Below are 17,091 nucleotides of genomic sequence, written 5' to 3'. Positions count from 1 at the left end.
ATGCCTCAGCTTGGGGGAGGGGAGCTGGGGAGGTAGCTCCCATTCTCAGACTGCTGTCTAGAGCCTCCTCACCCCAGGGGCAGCCTGGCTCAGCTTCAGAACCTTTCGAAGACCCCCAGTCCACCCTCCTCACCAAGACCAGCCTCTGAAGTGGCCTTAGCCTTCCTCAGGTAGTGGTGACCCCCCAAAACCTCCATGCTGCAAACTCGGGAGGGAAGAGCTGGGTTGGGAGAGGCTGCCAGAGGCTGACAGCAGGATCGATATGCATTTCCTCTGGAAGTCCCTGTCCTTCCGGCTGGCAGCAGCGCCAGGCCAGGAGGCTGCAAGCCCAAGGAGTGTGCCCCCCTCGCTCCTTCCCCCACACCCAGCACTCAGGGCTGCCCCCTCCCTCCCATGATTCTCTGTAGTGAGCTCCCCGTTGCTGGAAGTATACAAGCAGAGGCTGAAAGACCACCTGTCAAGCAAGGGAAATTCAGCTGCGGGCTGAAGGCTATGGCTATACATGACCACCAGGCTCAGCAATTCTACTTTCAAGTTTTAGGCCCCCAAGATTCTGGACTCCTAGAGATTCTAGACCTCCCCCCAAAACTCTCTGTTCCACGGTTTCCTGGTTCTAAGGCTCTATCCCCCACAATTCTACCTCCCCCCAAGATTCCAGACACATGAGATTCCAGATCTCCCAAGATTCTCTGACTACAGAGTTTCCTGCGCCACAGTTCTAGTCCCTGTGCTTAACGGACCCCTGCCCTCTGCCCCCGCGAGGATTCTAGGCACTGATAGTTCAGGTTAATTACTTGGGCCTTTATTCCGTCTGGAAAACACAAATATTCACAAGAATCTGTACAACCTTAGGGACACCAGCCCTGGCCCTGCCCTCAGCTGCATGCCACCCTCACACCCCGCCCCCCAGCCCCGGCCTGCCGCCACAGCGCCCCAGGCTCCCTGCTCTGGTCCAAGTCTTTTCTCCAAAGCAGGCATGAGTGCTTGATCCAGTCACAGCTGGGAAGAAGAAAACAGAGGTTGTGAGGAAGACCCTCCCCACTCCCCAAAAAGCAGGATTCCACCTGGCCTGGGCCATTTGGACAGAGCGCCCGTCCCACCCATCCCCCCATTGCCCCAGCCCTGAGTGGGGAGGCTCTGCCCAGGCTGCAGGGGGGCTCACCATCAATTACAAGTGGATGTCAAACACGCCATCCTCCACCGTCTGAACCTCCTCCTCTCGGATCTCTGCAGGGAGGGGGGTGTCACAGGACCAATTCCTGGGTCCCTGTGCCCTCAGCAGCCCTTCTCCCCATCCCTGGAGGCACCCGGCCCCATCCCAGAAGCAGAACCACCCACCAAAAATCAATTCACTGAATGACCAAAAGGCCCAATTTTTGAGGCTCTTTTTCTAAGTTTTCATTTTCCACAGCTTTTTTGCAGCCACAGATTTATCGGTGCGGTTTGCTTAAATGTCAGTTTTGTGTGTGTTTTACATTTTAGACCCCAGCACTTCTGGAAGGCTCAATGCAAATGGTTTCATCTTTTCTGTATCTGAGAACTTATGCCCTGTGCCTGCCTCTATTTTTGAGGACTTATGCCAGTCTGAACAGTTGTGGTCAACTGCCTTAGACCCCAGTTGAACATGGTTGTTCAGAGTGTTCTCAGCAAAATAATCATTTGAGGAATTGTCATTCAGAAAACTGACCTAGAACCACCAATGGCCCCAAGAGAGCTGCTGGGAGCTTTGGGGGGCAAGGGACTTTTCTCAGAATAGCCTCCAAAGCAGCCAAAAAGGGAAACACAGGCAAATGGCTCACAAAACTCCCTCTCCAACCCATTGTCAATCCCCCTAACAAAATAAGAGTGCAAATTGAATCTTGAAGTCTCTTTCACGTTTACTCTTTTTTATTTATTAGTCTCTGTCCTCCTCAGCCTCAGAGGGTTGAGGGCTCCCTGGTCACCTTCTGACACCCTTACCTGTCCAGCCCTTCTCCATCACCCTACCAAAATAAGACAATTACAAACTCTGCAATAATTTCCATCCTGGAGAAAGTAATACTATGCCACCATGGCCTTGCTTCCCTCCCTCCACAGGCCAGTACAAAAAGAGACCCCTTCTTACCTGGAGGCCGGGAGCCTCGCCTGCCAGGGCGGGGCAGGGAGAAGCTGAAGGCGCGATGGTGGGTATGTGTGGGTGAGGGTGAGGGTGCAGACCCCTCCAGACTCACACTCTGGGCCCGGCGCCGGCACTCAACTGACAGACGATCCTTGCACTGCTTGTGGCAGTTAACACCACAGGCTGGGGAGGCAGATGGGGAGCCCAGCCAGATCAACTGATCAGAATACCCTTCACCCCATTCCACAGGCCTGCACCTCTCCCCAGGTCCCTTTGCTCCTGAGCAGCTGCCCCACCAAAACAAGAGCCTCCTTTCCAAGTGCCTCTTCATCCTACTCGGCAGTCTGTGCCCTCTCCAAAGCTCCCTGTTCCTGGGCAGCTGCCTCACCAAAATAAAGGCCCTGGTTTTTGTTTGTTTGTTTGTTGTTGGTTGTTTTTTGGGTTTTTGGTTTGCTTGTTTTGGTTTTTGGTTTCTGGGGTTTTTTTTTGGCAAAACTGCGAGGCAGGCGGGATCTTACTTCCCAGACCAGGGGTCGAACCCACACCCCCTGCAGTGGAAGCACGGAGTCTTATCCACTGGATGGCCAGGGAAGTCCCAACAAAAGCCCTGTTAAAGGCTACCCCCTTCACATCAACCAGCATGCCTCTTTGGCTCTAAGGTACTTCACTCCTTGGCAATTACCCCACCAAAATGAGAATATTCACCCAGATAGTAACTCTTCCCAAAAAACTCAGCCCAGCAGCCTTGCAACTCCATCTCACCTCGGCATTTGAGGCCCTGCTTGTAGATGCCCAGGATCTGAAATAGAGGAGGGGCCGTAGTAGGGGGGAGGGGTTTAGAGGGGATGACTCTACTTCCTTTCCATGGGCAGGGAGTGGGACTGACCCTTTCTGGAGCCTTAGGGCCCCCCTCAGGGTTTTGTTCAGAACAGCAAGAGGGGAGGCAGGTGGAATTAAGGTTTGCCTAGGCTGAGAAGGCTCTGGCAGGGGCGGGGCCAGAAGGGAGGGTGGGCGTGGATGGGGCGGGGCCGGTGCTGGAGGGGTGTGGCTTGGGCGGGGGCTCACCAGGGCCTTGCAGTGGCGGCAGGCGACCGGGCGCAAGGAGTTGCTCTCGTGGAAGTTGTGTACGAAGCCCATGCGGCCACCCAGCACAGAGCTGGAGCGCAGAAAGTAGGAGACCATCTCCTCCTTGCTGATGCAGCCATCCCTGTCCGGGAAGGGGGAGGGCCTCAGCTCTGGGGGCCTCCCTGGGACCACCCACCACCAGCTTAACCCATCCCACTGGGAAAAACCCCTACCAAGTTAAAGGTCCTCACCGACTCCTGATTTTGGACCCCTGGTGCAGGAAAGAGAAAGAACACTAGACTTGGAGTCAGGCAGATGTAGTAGCTGTTACTAACTAGTTGTGTGGTCTTGGGCAAGTCAATTGCCCTGGGTTTCCTCCCTGGAAAAATGGGGATCATAATTCCTGCCCTGCTCACTTCACAGAGTTGGTGTGTAAACTAAAATTGCTCTGCACTTCCCCATGGGATTATCAGCTTCTGTTTCCCAAAGTGAGCTCTGTGGAACACCAGTCCGGAGCCCTGAGAATTAAGAGATCTCTGATGAGTTTGGGGACCAGGTAAGATTGGGAAAAGCTGCACCTGTCTCACTCTTGCATAATCCTGCCAGAAAGGTAATCCAGGGCTTCCCCACGGAGCCCTTGTTTTTCATCCATTCACATATTTTAGGGAAAGAGTGAGCACGTGCTCTGGAGATGGACAGAACTCAGTTCAAATTTGGGCTCTACTTCTTCTCTGTGTGACTTCAAGCCCCATCCCTCGGTTTCCTCTTCTATAAATGGGGACGATGATAGTTCCTACACCTCAGAGGCCTTTGGGTAAGGTTTAAATGAGATAGTGCACATGGAACATTGACAACAGCGTCTGTAATGGTTAATAGATGCTGGGTCACTGGGAGCTATTTCCACCAGGGGTGGCCCTTGTCGGAAACGCCTGCCCATTGTATTTACGTGATCCAGGTTGTCCTTCAAATCAGTGGTACATTGGGACGACTGATGGTTTATGAAAATATGTAAACCTAGGCTCCTATCTCACACTGTTCATGAAAACTTAATTCCCACTAAATTCAGAACACTAATGTAAAACATAAGAATTTCAAAGTATCTGAAAAGGTATAAGGGAAGAATTTTGTAATCTTGAGGGGATGAAGGCCTTTCTACGCATAACACAAATCCGAGAAGCCATAAAGGAAAAGACTGACATATTGAGCACACATTTTTAAAAAATTTTATATGGAAAAGGACAACATAAATGACAGACTGGGAGAAAATATTTGCAAACATATTCAACACCAAGGGTTAATATCCATTAACAGAGATTCTAGAAATCAATGAGAAAAAGACTCACAAACCCAGTGGAATAATGGACAAAGGACATGAACAGGCAATTTACAGAAGAAATAGAAGTGGCCAGTAAACATATGAAGATCTCCTACCCCCACTAGTATTAAAGAAATGCAAATTTAACCAAGACGCCATTTGCCAATTAGACTGGCAAAATTGTAAAGCTTATTATAGCATCCACTGTTGGCAAGGAAGTTGGGAAATGGGCACTCGTTCACTGCTGATGGGAGTGCAAGCTGGCACAACCTTGCCTGAGGTCACCTTGGCAGTCTCTCTTCTAATTTAGAATGTGCATATCTTTTGATCCAATTATCCCACTTCTAGGAATTTCTCCTACAAAAATAGTGGCCTGAGTGCATGGGTACAAAGATGTTCACAGTAGCATGGTGGATATTAATAGCGAAAAACTGGGAACAGTCTACGTGTCCATCAGCAGGAGAATGGTGAGGCAAATGATGGCCCAGCCACACAGTGTAATACTCTGCAGCTGTTCTAAAGAATGAGGTAGTTCTGCATGAATCGGCCTGGAAAGATGTCCATGATGAGGGTTTAAGTGGAAAACAAAAGTAAAAAAACACAAAGCATGCAGTTCTGTCAAGACAGTGATTTAAAAACAAAAACAAAAAACCCTGAAAACCCTACTGCCACAAATACCCAGATGCTGCTTAAAATATATCAAAAATTGCTTTAAATGCATAGGTGAGTTTGTAAGAAACGGAATCCCCCAAGTTTCAGAAACAAAGAGAGATCTTCGAATTGATTCAGTGAGCTGTGGCTGCCCCAGGAGCCGGGTGCTGGATTTTGATACCTGCCTGGGGCCTGCAGGAGGTGGGGAGTTAAGGCTGAGACGCCTGCATGAAGCTGACGCCTTGAAGGTCTCCAAGGGCTGCACCCTCCCTAAAAGTGTGGCCTGGAAAAACTCCACCCTAACACAGGGAGGTGACAGGGAACTGTTTTCAACTCAGAGAAAACTCTGTTTTCAACTATTTGTTCCCAACGCTGGGAGGAGAAACAAAGCAACTACAATGAACGCCACTGGCGGAACTAGATTTATACCATCATCCTGTTTGTCTATGAAACAGACACAGACAAATTCTCTAACAATTTGCAACACGCATGAAAAAAAGACTGGAAAGATACAGGAATTGCCACACCAGTAATGTTACCAACATAGTTACTAATGACAACCTCTGAGTGGGAAAGGAGGGAGGGAATTTTCACCTCTTACCTTTTACACTTTGCTCACTATTAAATCTATTTTACTACCTGGATTTTTTTTTAACCATGCATTTTTATAATATGGGAAAAAACCCAGCTTTTTGAAATATGGATAACATTGAAAAGTAAATCGACCTGGGATGGACTATAAATTTTGATTGGAATTTTGTCCGCTCAGCAAAGCCAGGGTGCGAACATGGTTGCATGTTTAACCTACTCCAGAGAACCAGCTGTTTGTCCAAATTGTCAGCATGTCAATTGTGAATTGTTGATAAGCAAGTGGGTGCTGCTAATTGCAGGCCTTTCTTATCTATTCATTAAGACAGGCTACCCAGGAGTTCAACGTGCCCACACTTTTTGCCAGCTGTGAGTTCCACAAATAAAATGGCATTTATGTAGCAACAGTCCCCAGGCCACCGTCTTTGCAAGATTCAGGTGGAGTCCCCCCACCCCCTCTTCGGTCTGAATAAGTGAGGTAACCCTGTGCCTCTGCAGCTGGAAGCCTCCCCGAAAATAAGAGCCCCTCCCCACATGGGTGGCTTCCTCCCTCAAGATCATCTGGTTCAATGTCCTCATCTTGCACGGGAGGAAACTAAAACCCAAGGGGAAGTGAGTCTGCTTTCCCTCTCCCCCTGCCCCCAGGCCTCCTCACTGGTTCTGGTCGAAGTCCCCAAAGGCGCTGAGGTAAGGAAAGTTCCCACGGATGATCTGGAACTCCTCCTGTGAGATGTGGCCGTCCCCATCGACATCGAAGTTCCGGAACACAGACTGGAGTACACAGAGGGACACATGGGGGAGGGGAGGATAAAAGGAGCATTGGCCCCACCCTGCCCACATTCCCAGTCCAAGTGATGAAGGGCGGGCGTCTCAGCCTCGCGCAGCTGTCTGTCTCCCCCACCACCTCCCTTCTCCGTACCCCCATCCCAACCCCACCTATCAGCTGCGCCCCGTGCCTTCTGGAGACTGAGTGTTGGCCCTTGAACCTGGCACTGGTGGTGGCTCCCAGGGCAGTGCCCTGGCAAAACTAGCCTTGATTGACCACTACGGACCTGTCCCCCCACCCCACAGACTCCAGAGCTGGCTGCCACGGAGTCTCACCTCCACCATCTTCTCAATGTGCTCCACCATGAGTGCCTGATCCAGCTTGGGTTTGGCCGCTGAGGTCCACTCCTCCAGCACCGGGGGCCGGGGAGGCGGCGTGCAGCTGGTGGGGCTGGTTGGCTGTGGGAATGTTCGAGGCTGAGAGAGGCCCAGAGGTGAGGAAGCCCAGGGCCCAGTGGAGGAGAGAGGGCAAGCCCTGGGGACAAGGAAGCCTGCCCAACGAGCAGGATGGGTGAGGTAGCCTCTAATCTTGGAACTCCCAGGAGGGCAGAGGTGGGGGAGGAAGAGGATGGGCCGAGTGGGTACGCAGCGATTCCGTCCCTCACCGAGGACTTGGAGCGCGGTTCCCGCTGCAGGGACAGCTGGTAGAGCTCATCCTCTGTCTGATACTGATCCAGAGACACCTGGGACATACAGGTCTGATCACGCCCACTGGCCTCCGCTGCTCTCAGGAGCCCACTGCCCAGAACTCAGACCCACAGGTCCACCTAGAGGTCGCAGCCCAGCCCCGAGCCTGGCCCAGAAGCTAGACTCAGGACGAAGGCCAGCTTAGAACACATCCCAGCAACCACACGCCAGCCTAGCACACAGACCAGAACCTGTATCTCGGCCCCAAACCTTGAACACAAGGCACTGTCAAGATCTCAGCCGAGACTCCAGGTCGCAACCCAGCTGAGAGCTCTGAGATTCCCGCCAACATAGAACCCCGCCCAGCCACCAGACTCCAGCTCAGATTAACCCCGCCCAGCCACCAGACTCCAGCTCAGATTCCAATCCCCATCTCAGTCCGGAACCTAGAAACAGGTAAGACTTCACACCAAGCCTTGAAACCTAAGCCCCAGCCCAACGATCAGAACCTAATCCAGATCTGGACTAGAACCCAACTCCTACGCTAGGGCTCAAAACCAAGTCCAAGACCAAGCCCAGAAACTCAGAGCTCAGGGCCATGTTTAAAAGCCGCCCCTGGGGAACTCCCTGGCGGTCCGGGGTTAGGACTCGGCCCTCTCACTGCCGAGGGTGCGGGTTCCATCCCTGGTCAGGGAACTAAGATCCCACAAGCCACGAAGCACAGCCAAAAACTAAAAATTAAAAAAAAAAAAATAAAAGCCACCCCTACACCCAGAATCCAGAGTCTGACCCCAAACCTTGAACACAGCCCACTGCTAGGAACTCAACCCAGGGCCCAGGCCCAGCCTCAAGTCCACATGCTAGCCTCAGGGGCCCACAGCCCCATCTGGAGCCTAGAACCCTTCTCCAAGTTCACCCCAGCCTTGGGGCCCAGGCTGGGTGTCAGTTCTTCGATCATAACTGAGAACCCAAGGCCGAGCCTGCAGGACCAGGTGCAGCTGTCGACCCTGCTGCCTGGCCCCTCACCGTCAGCAGGCTCAGCAGGTCGGGGTTGGCTTGCACTGGGGGCTGAAGGCTGGTCACCATGGCCAGCTCCTCCAGGATGCTGAAGAGCTGCTTCATCTTGGCCCCATTAAGTCGGGTCCGGGTGGGGTCCAGCCAGTCAGGCAGCGCCAGCTGCAGGGCCACCAGGTCCTTGAGGTGCACACCCAAGATGGGGAAGCGGAAACCCACGCAGGCTGCCAGCCGGCGCCGGTAGTTGCCATAGTTGCCAGTGGCCGTCACTAGTTCTGTCAGACCTTCCCAGAGCTGGGGGACAAAGGGCAGAGGGTCACACACACACACACACACACACACACACACACACATCACGTACACATCACATATCTCAAGCTCAGCTCTCCTTCCCCTGCCCAGCCCTGGAAATGTGGGAGAGGATGTGGAGTCAGGGTCAGGGATGGGTGAAAGGTCAAAAGCCTCCCTCACTATCCCCCAACACTGGCTCCCTTAGCCCCTGGGAATCAGAATTCATAGGTCACGAGTTCAAAGGGACACCCACTACCAAATACCACACCTCTACACCAGGCCTGGGCACAGATTATCATCAACATTTAACAGAAGAGGGGACTTCCCTGGTGGTCCAGTGGTAAAGAACCCGCCTTCCAATGCAGGGGACACGGGTTTGCTCCTTGGTCAGGGAGCTAAGATCCCACATGCCGCGAGGCATCTAGGCCCCTGTGCCGCAACTACTGAGCTCGCGTGCCTCAACAAGAGAGCCTGCGTGCCGCAAACTACAGAGCCCAGCACTCTGGAACCTGTGCGCCACAACTAGAGAGAAGCCCGCACGCCACAAAGAAGAGCCCACGTCGCAACAAAAGATCCCGCAAGCTTCAATGAAGACCCCACGTGCCGCAGCTAAGACCCGACACAGCCAAAAACATAAAGAAAATAAATAAATAAATAATTTTTTAAAAAACCATTTCACAGGAGAGGAAACTGAGGATCAGGGAGGCAGAGCAGCACAGGACGATGATTTCGAAGAATATTCTTAGTGGTATCATTCGTAACAGCCCAAACTGGAAAAACCCCAAATGTTCAATAGTAGAGGAGATACACAAATCGGGGTGGACTAAAACATTATACGGTAACGGAAGTGAATGAACAATTGCTCCACATAACAGAATGTAAGAATGAAAGAAGCAAGGAGTAAAATCACATATACAACACGATTCCATTCATAGGAGGTTCAAAAACAGGCAACAAGAAACGCACATGCTTTTGTGATGCATGCACAGGTGGTAAAGCTATCAAGAAAAACAAGGTCAGGAATTCCCTGGTGGTCCAGTGGTTAGGATTCTGAGCTTTCACTGCAGGGAGCACGGGTTTGGGGACTAAGATCCCACATGCCGCGCAGTATGGCCAAAATAAATGAATAAATAAATAAAAATTTTTAAAAAGAAAGAAAGAAAAGCAAGGTCATCATCCTTAGGAATGTTATGACATTGTTTGCCTCTGATGAGGACGGAGTTATGCGCTAAGGTGCTGCGAGCTTCGGGGGCTGGCAGTGTTCTACTTCTTGACCTGAGTGGTAGTTACACAGGCGTTTTCTAATTTTTTTTAACTGTACCTATGTTCTATAGACTTTTCTATATGTATGTCACCAGTTATGTTTTTTAAAATAAAATAGGGACTTCCCTGGTGGTCCCGTGGTTAAGACTCGGTGCTTCCACTGCAGGGGGCACGGGTTTGATCCCTGGTCAGGGAACTAAGATCCCACATGTGTGCGGCACGACCAAATAAAATAAAATAAAATAAAATAAGCAGGGGAAGAGTAAAGCACGAGCTTTGAAGTTCGGCAGACCTGTGAGACTCCACTCTGCTGCTTTCACTGTGCAACTGGAAAAGGATTTAACCCCCAGACTCAGTTTCCTCATTTATCAAATGAAGAGGGAGTGCCCAGCCCCCAGCACTGCTGGGAGTTCTCAGCGAGGCCAGCCCTGGGAAGGCTGACCAGGCCATTCCCCTGACCCCCCGAGTCTCAAGCACCTTGATGGTCTCTGGGCTCACGTGGCTGTGGGTCTCCTTGAGGCGGGAGATGGAGCTGTGGCTCAGGCCCCCGACCACCGCCATCAGCGTGTTGAAATTCTGCAGCTCCAGGAGTTTCTGGGGAATAAATGGAGAGAGATGAGGCAGTGAGTCACTGAGTGGGCCCAGAATTTGGCTCAGCTTTTCTGGAGAAGACCTGGCAGTGGGTTAGGGGAAAGGAGGGACTCAGCCCTACTGGCAATTTGGGAGGTTGGGGGGAAGGGGAGGAGCAGGCACCTCTGCAACGTGGACGAAGTGTGTGATGACCAGGGCCCGCTGCGGGGCTGTGGGCTTGCTGAGAATCATGAGTTGCACCCACTGCGAGACACTGTTGAAGAGGGAGATGAATCGCTCCAGGACAGGGTTGTCCACGGTGCAGCCGTGAGTCACAAAACTGTGATAGTCCTGGAACTGCAGGCACAGTGGCCTCAGCACCCTGGGGCCCCTCCCCTCACCAATGGCCGCTCCTCATCCTCCAGCGGCCCTTTGGTGGTTACATTGAAACCCCAGACCCACCCTGTGACCCCACCTATCCCAGAGACCCTGCCCCTCCTGGCACCCCCTCCCCAGCCCACACCCGCTCCCTGACTGAAGGCCATTGGGCCGCACCAGGATCTTGCAAAAGGAGCAATATTCCAAGTAGGTGAGATGTGCTGCCAGCTCCATGGGGTCCAGGTGGTCAAACAACAGGGACATCTTGCGCTTTTTCTGTTCCACAGGGTTCCTCTGGGTCACCTGCCGATTCCACTTGTAGGTGGGGCTGGGGGAGTGGGGCGGGGCAGTGAGTCCTTTGCTGGAGATGCCCCACCCCTCATGGCCCTACACTCATGCCACTCACGCTGACCGCGAGACACTGTGCAGAGCACGAATGTCCCCAGTCCCAGCACCTCCTGCAATCTCCCCCTCATCACACACTCAACACAGATTTATGGAAGACCTACTCTGTGCCAGGCACTGTGCTAGGCGCTGGGGGTACAGAGATGAGCAAGACACGGTTCCTGCCCCCGAGGAGCTCACAGTCTACTGAGGGAGACAGACACAGAAACAAACAATCACGAAATAGCGTGGCACAAGTGTGGAGGTCTTTGGGCAGAGGTCTGCACGAAGTGTCATGGAGGAACAGAGGCAGGAACGACAAATTCTGCCCTGAAAGAGTCCACAGACACTCCACACTTGTGCTAAGTTTTGATAACACGGAGGAGGAGGCAAGGGGACATGAGCAAAGCGCCATGGTGGGAAAGGATGCAGGAGCTGCAGAATGGTGAGTGGACCCGTGCAGCTGCAGTATGAGGTGCCTGGTATGGGGTGGTGGGCTGTGGAAGATGAGGCAGGAATGTCAAGCTGGCCTGAGACTATGAAAGGCCTTAATCCCCAGCCGAGGCATTTTGAAGACGATAGGAAGCCATAGAAGGTTTTTAAGCAAGAGTGACATGACCCTCACCCATTCAATTCGACAAACATTTATTAAGTGCAGATGGTGTAGGATGCTGAGTGCCCTGCCCAGCCCTCCGAGCTCCCCCCACGCACACGCTCTCGATGTCGATGAGGCTGCTGTGCCGGCGGTTCCCTTCTTGGTCTAGCAGAGCCTTCAGCTCCTTGATCTGCTCAGCGAGCTCAGGATTCAAATCAAACTCTGCTGGGAATGCTGAGATCCAGTACCTGGTGGAGGTTCAGAGTCACCCAAGGCAGCCCTTCCCCCACCATCCCCTAGGACTGTAGTTCCCCAGAGAGGGGGAAAGAGCCTCGAACTGTGGTTCCCCTTGCCCAGCTCTTTCCTTCCCTACCCGCACTGGGCAGATCAGAAAACAGGGACCGGGCCAGGACCAGGAAGGGGCAAGCCTGCGGCAGCACAACCACCATGGACAGAGCCAGGTTCAAACCCACATGACCAGCTTCCAGAACGAGCTATTTCCACTCCTTCAGGCCAGTCTGAAGCCTGAGATAAGGGAGGAGAGGAGGGGACAGAGCCCCAAGAGGAAGACTCACCTGACCAGATGGCATGTTTTCACCTGAAGCGAACTGGAGTCGTCCTTCCGGGATTGTTGGCAGGTGAAGCAGAGTTAAGGAAAGCAAGCATGGAGACTTACTCGAGAACAGGAGGCGGGGGAGGGAACCCGAGTTCTTGGGGGAGGCTGAGGGCAGGGCCTGGTTCTAGGAGAAATTCTAGGGGTGGGGTCTGGGGCGGGCAGGGCCCAAGCTCTGGAAAGGGGCTGAAAGCAGAGGTGAGGTGTGAGCTTTGGGAGGGTGCCTGGATGGAATGGGGGCCAGATTCTGGGAGAGGCTGAGAGCAGGACCTGGGTTCTGGGAGAGAAGCAAGAGGCAGGACCTGCGCTGGGAGTAGGAACAGGTCCTAGGCTGTGGGGAGGACAGAGCAAGGCCTAGGCTGGGGAGAGACCCGGGGACGGGGCCTTAGGTCTAAGGGGAGGAAAGGGGTGGAGCTTAGGCCCTAGCTGCAGCCTGGGCCAATCCTGAATTCTGTGATGTGGGAGTGGCCCACGCTCTAGGAGCGAAGCCCATCCTCTGCCCCCGCTGGGCAGCGGGGCTCCCTTATGGATGCGGACTGCAGGGCCCTTGGCGAGGCCGGCGAAGGATATACGTACAGCAGTTTTGCCGCCAGCTGAGAGGAAGGGATGTACCAGGGGTGCATCATGAGGAACATGCGCACCAGCTGCGGGTCCCGCACCTTCCCGGAGTCATCTAACTCCGAGGGGTCAAGGAGAAGCGGGTTGACCCTATGTCCCGCAGCTTCGGTCCCTAAACCCTACCCCGCAGCCTGCCGGGTTTCTGGCTCCCGGCCGCCTCCGGCTTTCCCGGGGCTCCGAAACCAGGAGGCAGATTATAAAGTAAAGGTAGGGTGGAAGAGGGATAAGGCAAGATCCGAGGAACTAGAGGAGAGGAGCGTCTGAGTCGGGCCTGTAGTCTGGAGTGGAACCAGCTGGGGCGGAAGGAGACGGGTTCCGCGGGGTCAAGAATCCAGAGGTCATTTCCTGAGTGCCTGGGGAAGGGGCACCCCTTCACCAGATAAGCCACCCCCCATCAGCCGGAAACAGCTTCCAGGCCGCAACAGCGAGTTCCTCCGGATCCCCCGGGGAGACAGATAACGGTCCTCGTGGGTCAGAGTCTGGGGACCCCGTCGCTCCTCCCTTCAACGCTGGTATACTAGGGAAGGGAAACCTTTTCTCTTTCTGCACCGTGTGGATCTCTCTACCCCGGGATGAAGAGGAGACTTTCGCCAAAGAGGCTAAAGGATGCGAGTTGGGCAGAGGTCTGCCCTGGGAGGCAGGGGTCAGGGTTCAGGCTCCCGGCTGGTCTCAGGCTGGGCGTGTCCTCCCGTGCCACTCACCGAAGGCTTCAATGCAACCACGGAGCAGCTCCTCCACCGTGCAGCCCTTGTCCAGGTCCAGGGTGCCCGCCATGGCCTCCGGCGCGGGTAGGCTGGCCCAAGCTGCGCTCCGAGAGCCTCCACGGGGCTCGGACCTGACCCCTGTCCCGGGAGAGACAGAGCCGGAGTCAGCGGAGGCGCGGGCCAGGGGCGCGGCCCCGCGGACAGAAATGGGGCGGGGCAGGCACGCCCCCTGCTGGGCAGGGGCGGAGTCGTCCGCTGCGGCCACTCCTGGGGTTAACTGGCCCGGGATGTTGCAACCCACCAGTTGGGAAACGAACTGACCAAGAAGCTTCCGGCCCACCCTTGGAGTCGTGGGAGGGCTGAGGGACTCCCCGGGGATAGGGACGAGCCAGAACTCGGGGGGCTGGTTAGTGTCCCAGCCCCCCTCCCCGCAGGCCCTCTTCTCCTCACGTCCTCGCCCCAGAGGCACCTGCAGCACCCCGCAGCTCAGTTCTGCGCCCCTCCCGCTTCCCTCCCTTCACAGCCTCCCTTCCCCCGCAGGGTTATTTTGGGAACCCAGAGCCTGAGGGGACCTCGGAGGAATTTCTCCCTGGGATGAGAGGGGGGAGGAACCCAGGCGTCCTGCCCGCGTCGCCCCCTCCTGGGCTCCCCGGAAAGGAAGGCGGGGCTGTGGCAGCCCCCAGGGGCCTGCCATTGGGGAGGCGGGCTGGAGCGGAGAGGAACACTCCTGGGGCGGGGGGGGGGGGGGCGGAGAGGGCGGAGCGGGGAGCCCACTGCGGCCCGGAGGCGTCAGCGGGAAGCCTGAGCCTGGGAACCGCGCGCTCCCAAGCCACCTCCTCCGTGAAGGCCCCAAGGGTCCCGGCTTAGACCTTCCGCAGGCTATCTTCATCCCCAGACCCTGACGCAGGTCCCCATACTGCACAGTCGAACTGAGTGCACACACAGGCCGTCCACACTCGAGCACAGAGCAGGGTGCCCAGAAGGGGGCGCTAGCACCGTGCGGGGTGGAGAGTGCCTGTACGACTCCACCAGCAGCTCCAGTCACTGGCGGGAATATACGCACCCATGCAGAGACACTCATTCCACACCCGAGACCAGGGACCCACATCGGGGTGCAAGAATGCCTGAGGCTTCCAAGAAGCCGAGCCTCAGGCAATTACCTCCCATACTCTCTCTCTCACACACAATGGCACCCACAGACCTCGCACACCTGAACGAAGGAAACCTCGGACACACATACCCAGCTCTCTACCCCAGAATGCAAACCCGTTGGAGCGGCCGGCTTCCGGCCCTGCTGCTCACTAGAGCCAGGCCAGCCTGGAGTTCCGCGGCCACAGCAGCGCGACATCCGCACACGTGTGCACACGCGCAAGGCAGTGCACCTACACGCATGTACACTCTCCCACACAGGCACACACCCGGTGGGTATGCACACACGCCCATTCCGCCCCCGCCCCCTTCATCTGCGATCTAGGGCCAGCCCTGCGGCCCCAGCGACCTGACATCCCGTACCCACGGACGCTGGCAAAGCCTTGCCCCACAGAAGGTACCCCGCCCCTACACATACTCCCCCGGGCTGCGGGGGGGGGAGCGGGGGGCTCCTCTATGGAGTTCTCTGGTAGACTTTTCCTAGGAGCCACCCAGAGTCATCACCCCCCGGCTCTCCCGCTTCCTCGCTGTGTGACCTTGAGAGTCACTTGGTCTCTCGAAGCCTCAATTTTCTCATCTGTCAAATGGGGGCTTCGCCGGGGAAGGTCCCGCTGAGACGTGGCTAGGAAGAGCCGGGTGCGCCCCGTTTGCCGCCCCCTCCCGCGCTTGTCCAGGGAGCTTCGGGTCTCTCGGCAGGTCCCTCCTAAGCCCTGACCCGGGCCGCAGATTCCCCACCCACCAACCCACCCGCCGCCCCCAGCCCGTCTGCGCCGCCCTCAAGGGCCCCTAGGGGCCGGGCCTCCTCTGCCCTGAGCACCCCCCCGCCCCGCGCTCATTCACTCACACTTGGGACCCGCGGCAAGAAGCCCGCACCCGGCCCGACTGGCGCCACCTCCGTGCTCTCCCGCCCGCCGACCTCGCTGCGGCTGCGGCTCCCGCCCGCTCTCCGCGCCGCGGCCCCGCTCCCCGCCGCCCCGCCCCCGCGCCGCGGCCGCCCCCTCCTCTCCCCTCCCCTCCCCTCCCCTCCCGCCCCTGCGCCGGGCTCCGCACCGGCGGCTGCGCCTCCCCCATCGGGGGCTCCCTCTCGCCCCGCACGCGGCGGTCCCTGCGGCAGCTTAACCCCTGCCCTGCCGCGCCGCCCGGGAGACGAGGGCCGCGGGCGGGGGGGCTGCGCCACGGGCCGCGCCGAGGGTGGGTGAGGGGAGGTCAGGCCGCACGGGACATGGAAGGGGGGAACTAAACCACCGGTCCTCTCCCCCCATCACAGACACCCCCCTGCCCCCCGCCCAGCCTGGTGTGGGGCAGAGGAAGCCGGGAGGGGCAGGAAGCAGACTGCGGTGGGGAAGGGGCGCCCCGCCCAGCCCCCGGCCCGGGTTCCTGTTTTCGAGACAAACCGTTCCCACGGGGCTAACCCGGCCTGGGGCCGGGTGTCTTCCTGCGGGCAGCGGGGGGCACAGGTTGGGTAGAGATCTGGGGCGTGGGCGCGGCGGGTCCTTGTGATAGCCTGGGGGAGGGGCTAGGACAAGGTGGGAACACTTGGGGGAGAGGGGCTTGTGGGGAGGGAGGAATGAAAACGCGGCTACCTGGAGAAGGGGCCTCGAGGTCTGGGGATAGAGGGAGCTCCAGTTCACACAGGAGGGACTGGGGCCCCGGAAGCCTGGCTCCCCATGAGGCCAGATGAAAAGGGGCAGCTGCAAGCGACGGGTGGGTTCTCCGCAGCTAGAAAACTGGAGCCTGGAGGCCTGGCCAACGCCCCCCCCCCACCCCCCGGCAGAGAGGAACTTGGGAGGGGAAGCCGCAGGCGGTTGGGGTCCCCACAAGCCGGGCCTAGGGGAGCCGGTAACCGTTTCCGGCTGTTCAGGTTCAAACACACTCACTGTGAAACCATCGGGCCCCAAACAAATCTTCTAAGGCTTGCCCCGCCCTGCTACCCGGCTGCGGAGGCAGGACCACCCCCACACCTCAATCTCGGTAAAACGAGACCTACAAACAGGCCCCTTCTGGTCCTTAGTTTCCCCAAGTGAGGAGGGGCAACACCGGCCTAGCCTAGACGGTCTGTGTGTGTCCCCCGCCCTAACACTCTCCTTACTTTGGACCTAGCGCAGCCACCTGCTGAGAGACCCTTAAACGCCGCAGTGGGGCGGGGTTAGGGGCGGAGTCAAGAAGCCGCCAACCACCCAGAGGCTCCTCCCCCTTTTGAGTCTGGCCCCCAACCGCATGGATCTTCAGTAGTCCTGGAGGCCTCGGCCTAAGTCCCAGCTCCCGGCCCGGGTGGGCCCCACCCGGGCGGATGCCACGCCCCCGGCCAGCCTAGCAGGCCGCTGACCTAGTATGGACACAGCA

The 17,091-nt window shown here is 56.5% G+C and overlaps 1 protein-coding gene across 14 annotated transcripts; it reads right to left on the bottom strand.

Moving 5' to 3' along the window:
• Positions 1-791: 791 nt before the first annotated feature.
• Positions 792-16,594, bottom strand: RASGRP2 (RAS guanyl releasing protein 2). 14 transcript variants are annotated; one of them, XM_067748504.1, is made up of 17 exons: positions 13,921-14,067; positions 13,597-13,737; positions 12,848-12,950; positions 12,240-12,302; positions 11,781-11,912; positions 10,863-11,013; positions 10,491-10,664; positions 10,215-10,331; positions 8,196-8,477; positions 7,148-7,225; positions 6,819-6,941; positions 6,373-6,488; positions 3,164-3,305; positions 2,861-2,897; positions 2,105-2,281; positions 1,163-1,227; positions 793-999 (listed from the first exon to the last, which is right to left on the bottom strand). In XM_067748504.1, the coding sequence occupies exons 2-16, from the start codon at positions 13,667-13,669 to the stop codon at positions 1,169-1,171; spliced, it is 1,827 nt and encodes a 608-aa protein (XP_067604605.1). In that variant the 5' UTR covers positions 13,670-13,737; positions 13,921-14,067; the 3' UTR covers positions 793-999; positions 1,163-1,168. The 14 variants fall into 14 exon arrangements, with proteins under 14 accessions (XP_067604592.1, XP_067604595.1, XP_067604596.1 ...); XM_067748490.1 differs by lacking the exons at positions 12,848-12,950; positions 13,921-14,067 and adding an exon at positions 14,840-15,406 and having other exon boundaries at positions 12,240-12,283; XM_067748497.1 differs by lacking the exons at positions 12,848-12,950; positions 13,921-14,067 and adding an exon at positions 16,332-16,594 and having other exon boundaries at positions 797-999; positions 12,240-12,283.
• Between the last annotated feature and the right edge of the window lie 497 nt (positions 16,595-17,091).

The sequence above is a fragment of the Pseudorca crassidens genome, chromosome 9 (assembly GCF_039906515.1).
Source record: "Pseudorca crassidens isolate mPseCra1 chromosome 9, mPseCra1.hap1, whole genome shotgun sequence".
Classification (NCBI taxonomy): Eukaryota; Metazoa; Chordata; class Mammalia; order Artiodactyla; family Delphinidae; genus Pseudorca; species Pseudorca crassidens.
Note: the sequence above shows the minus strand (reverse complement) of the source record. Positions and strands in the feature narration are given on the sequence as shown.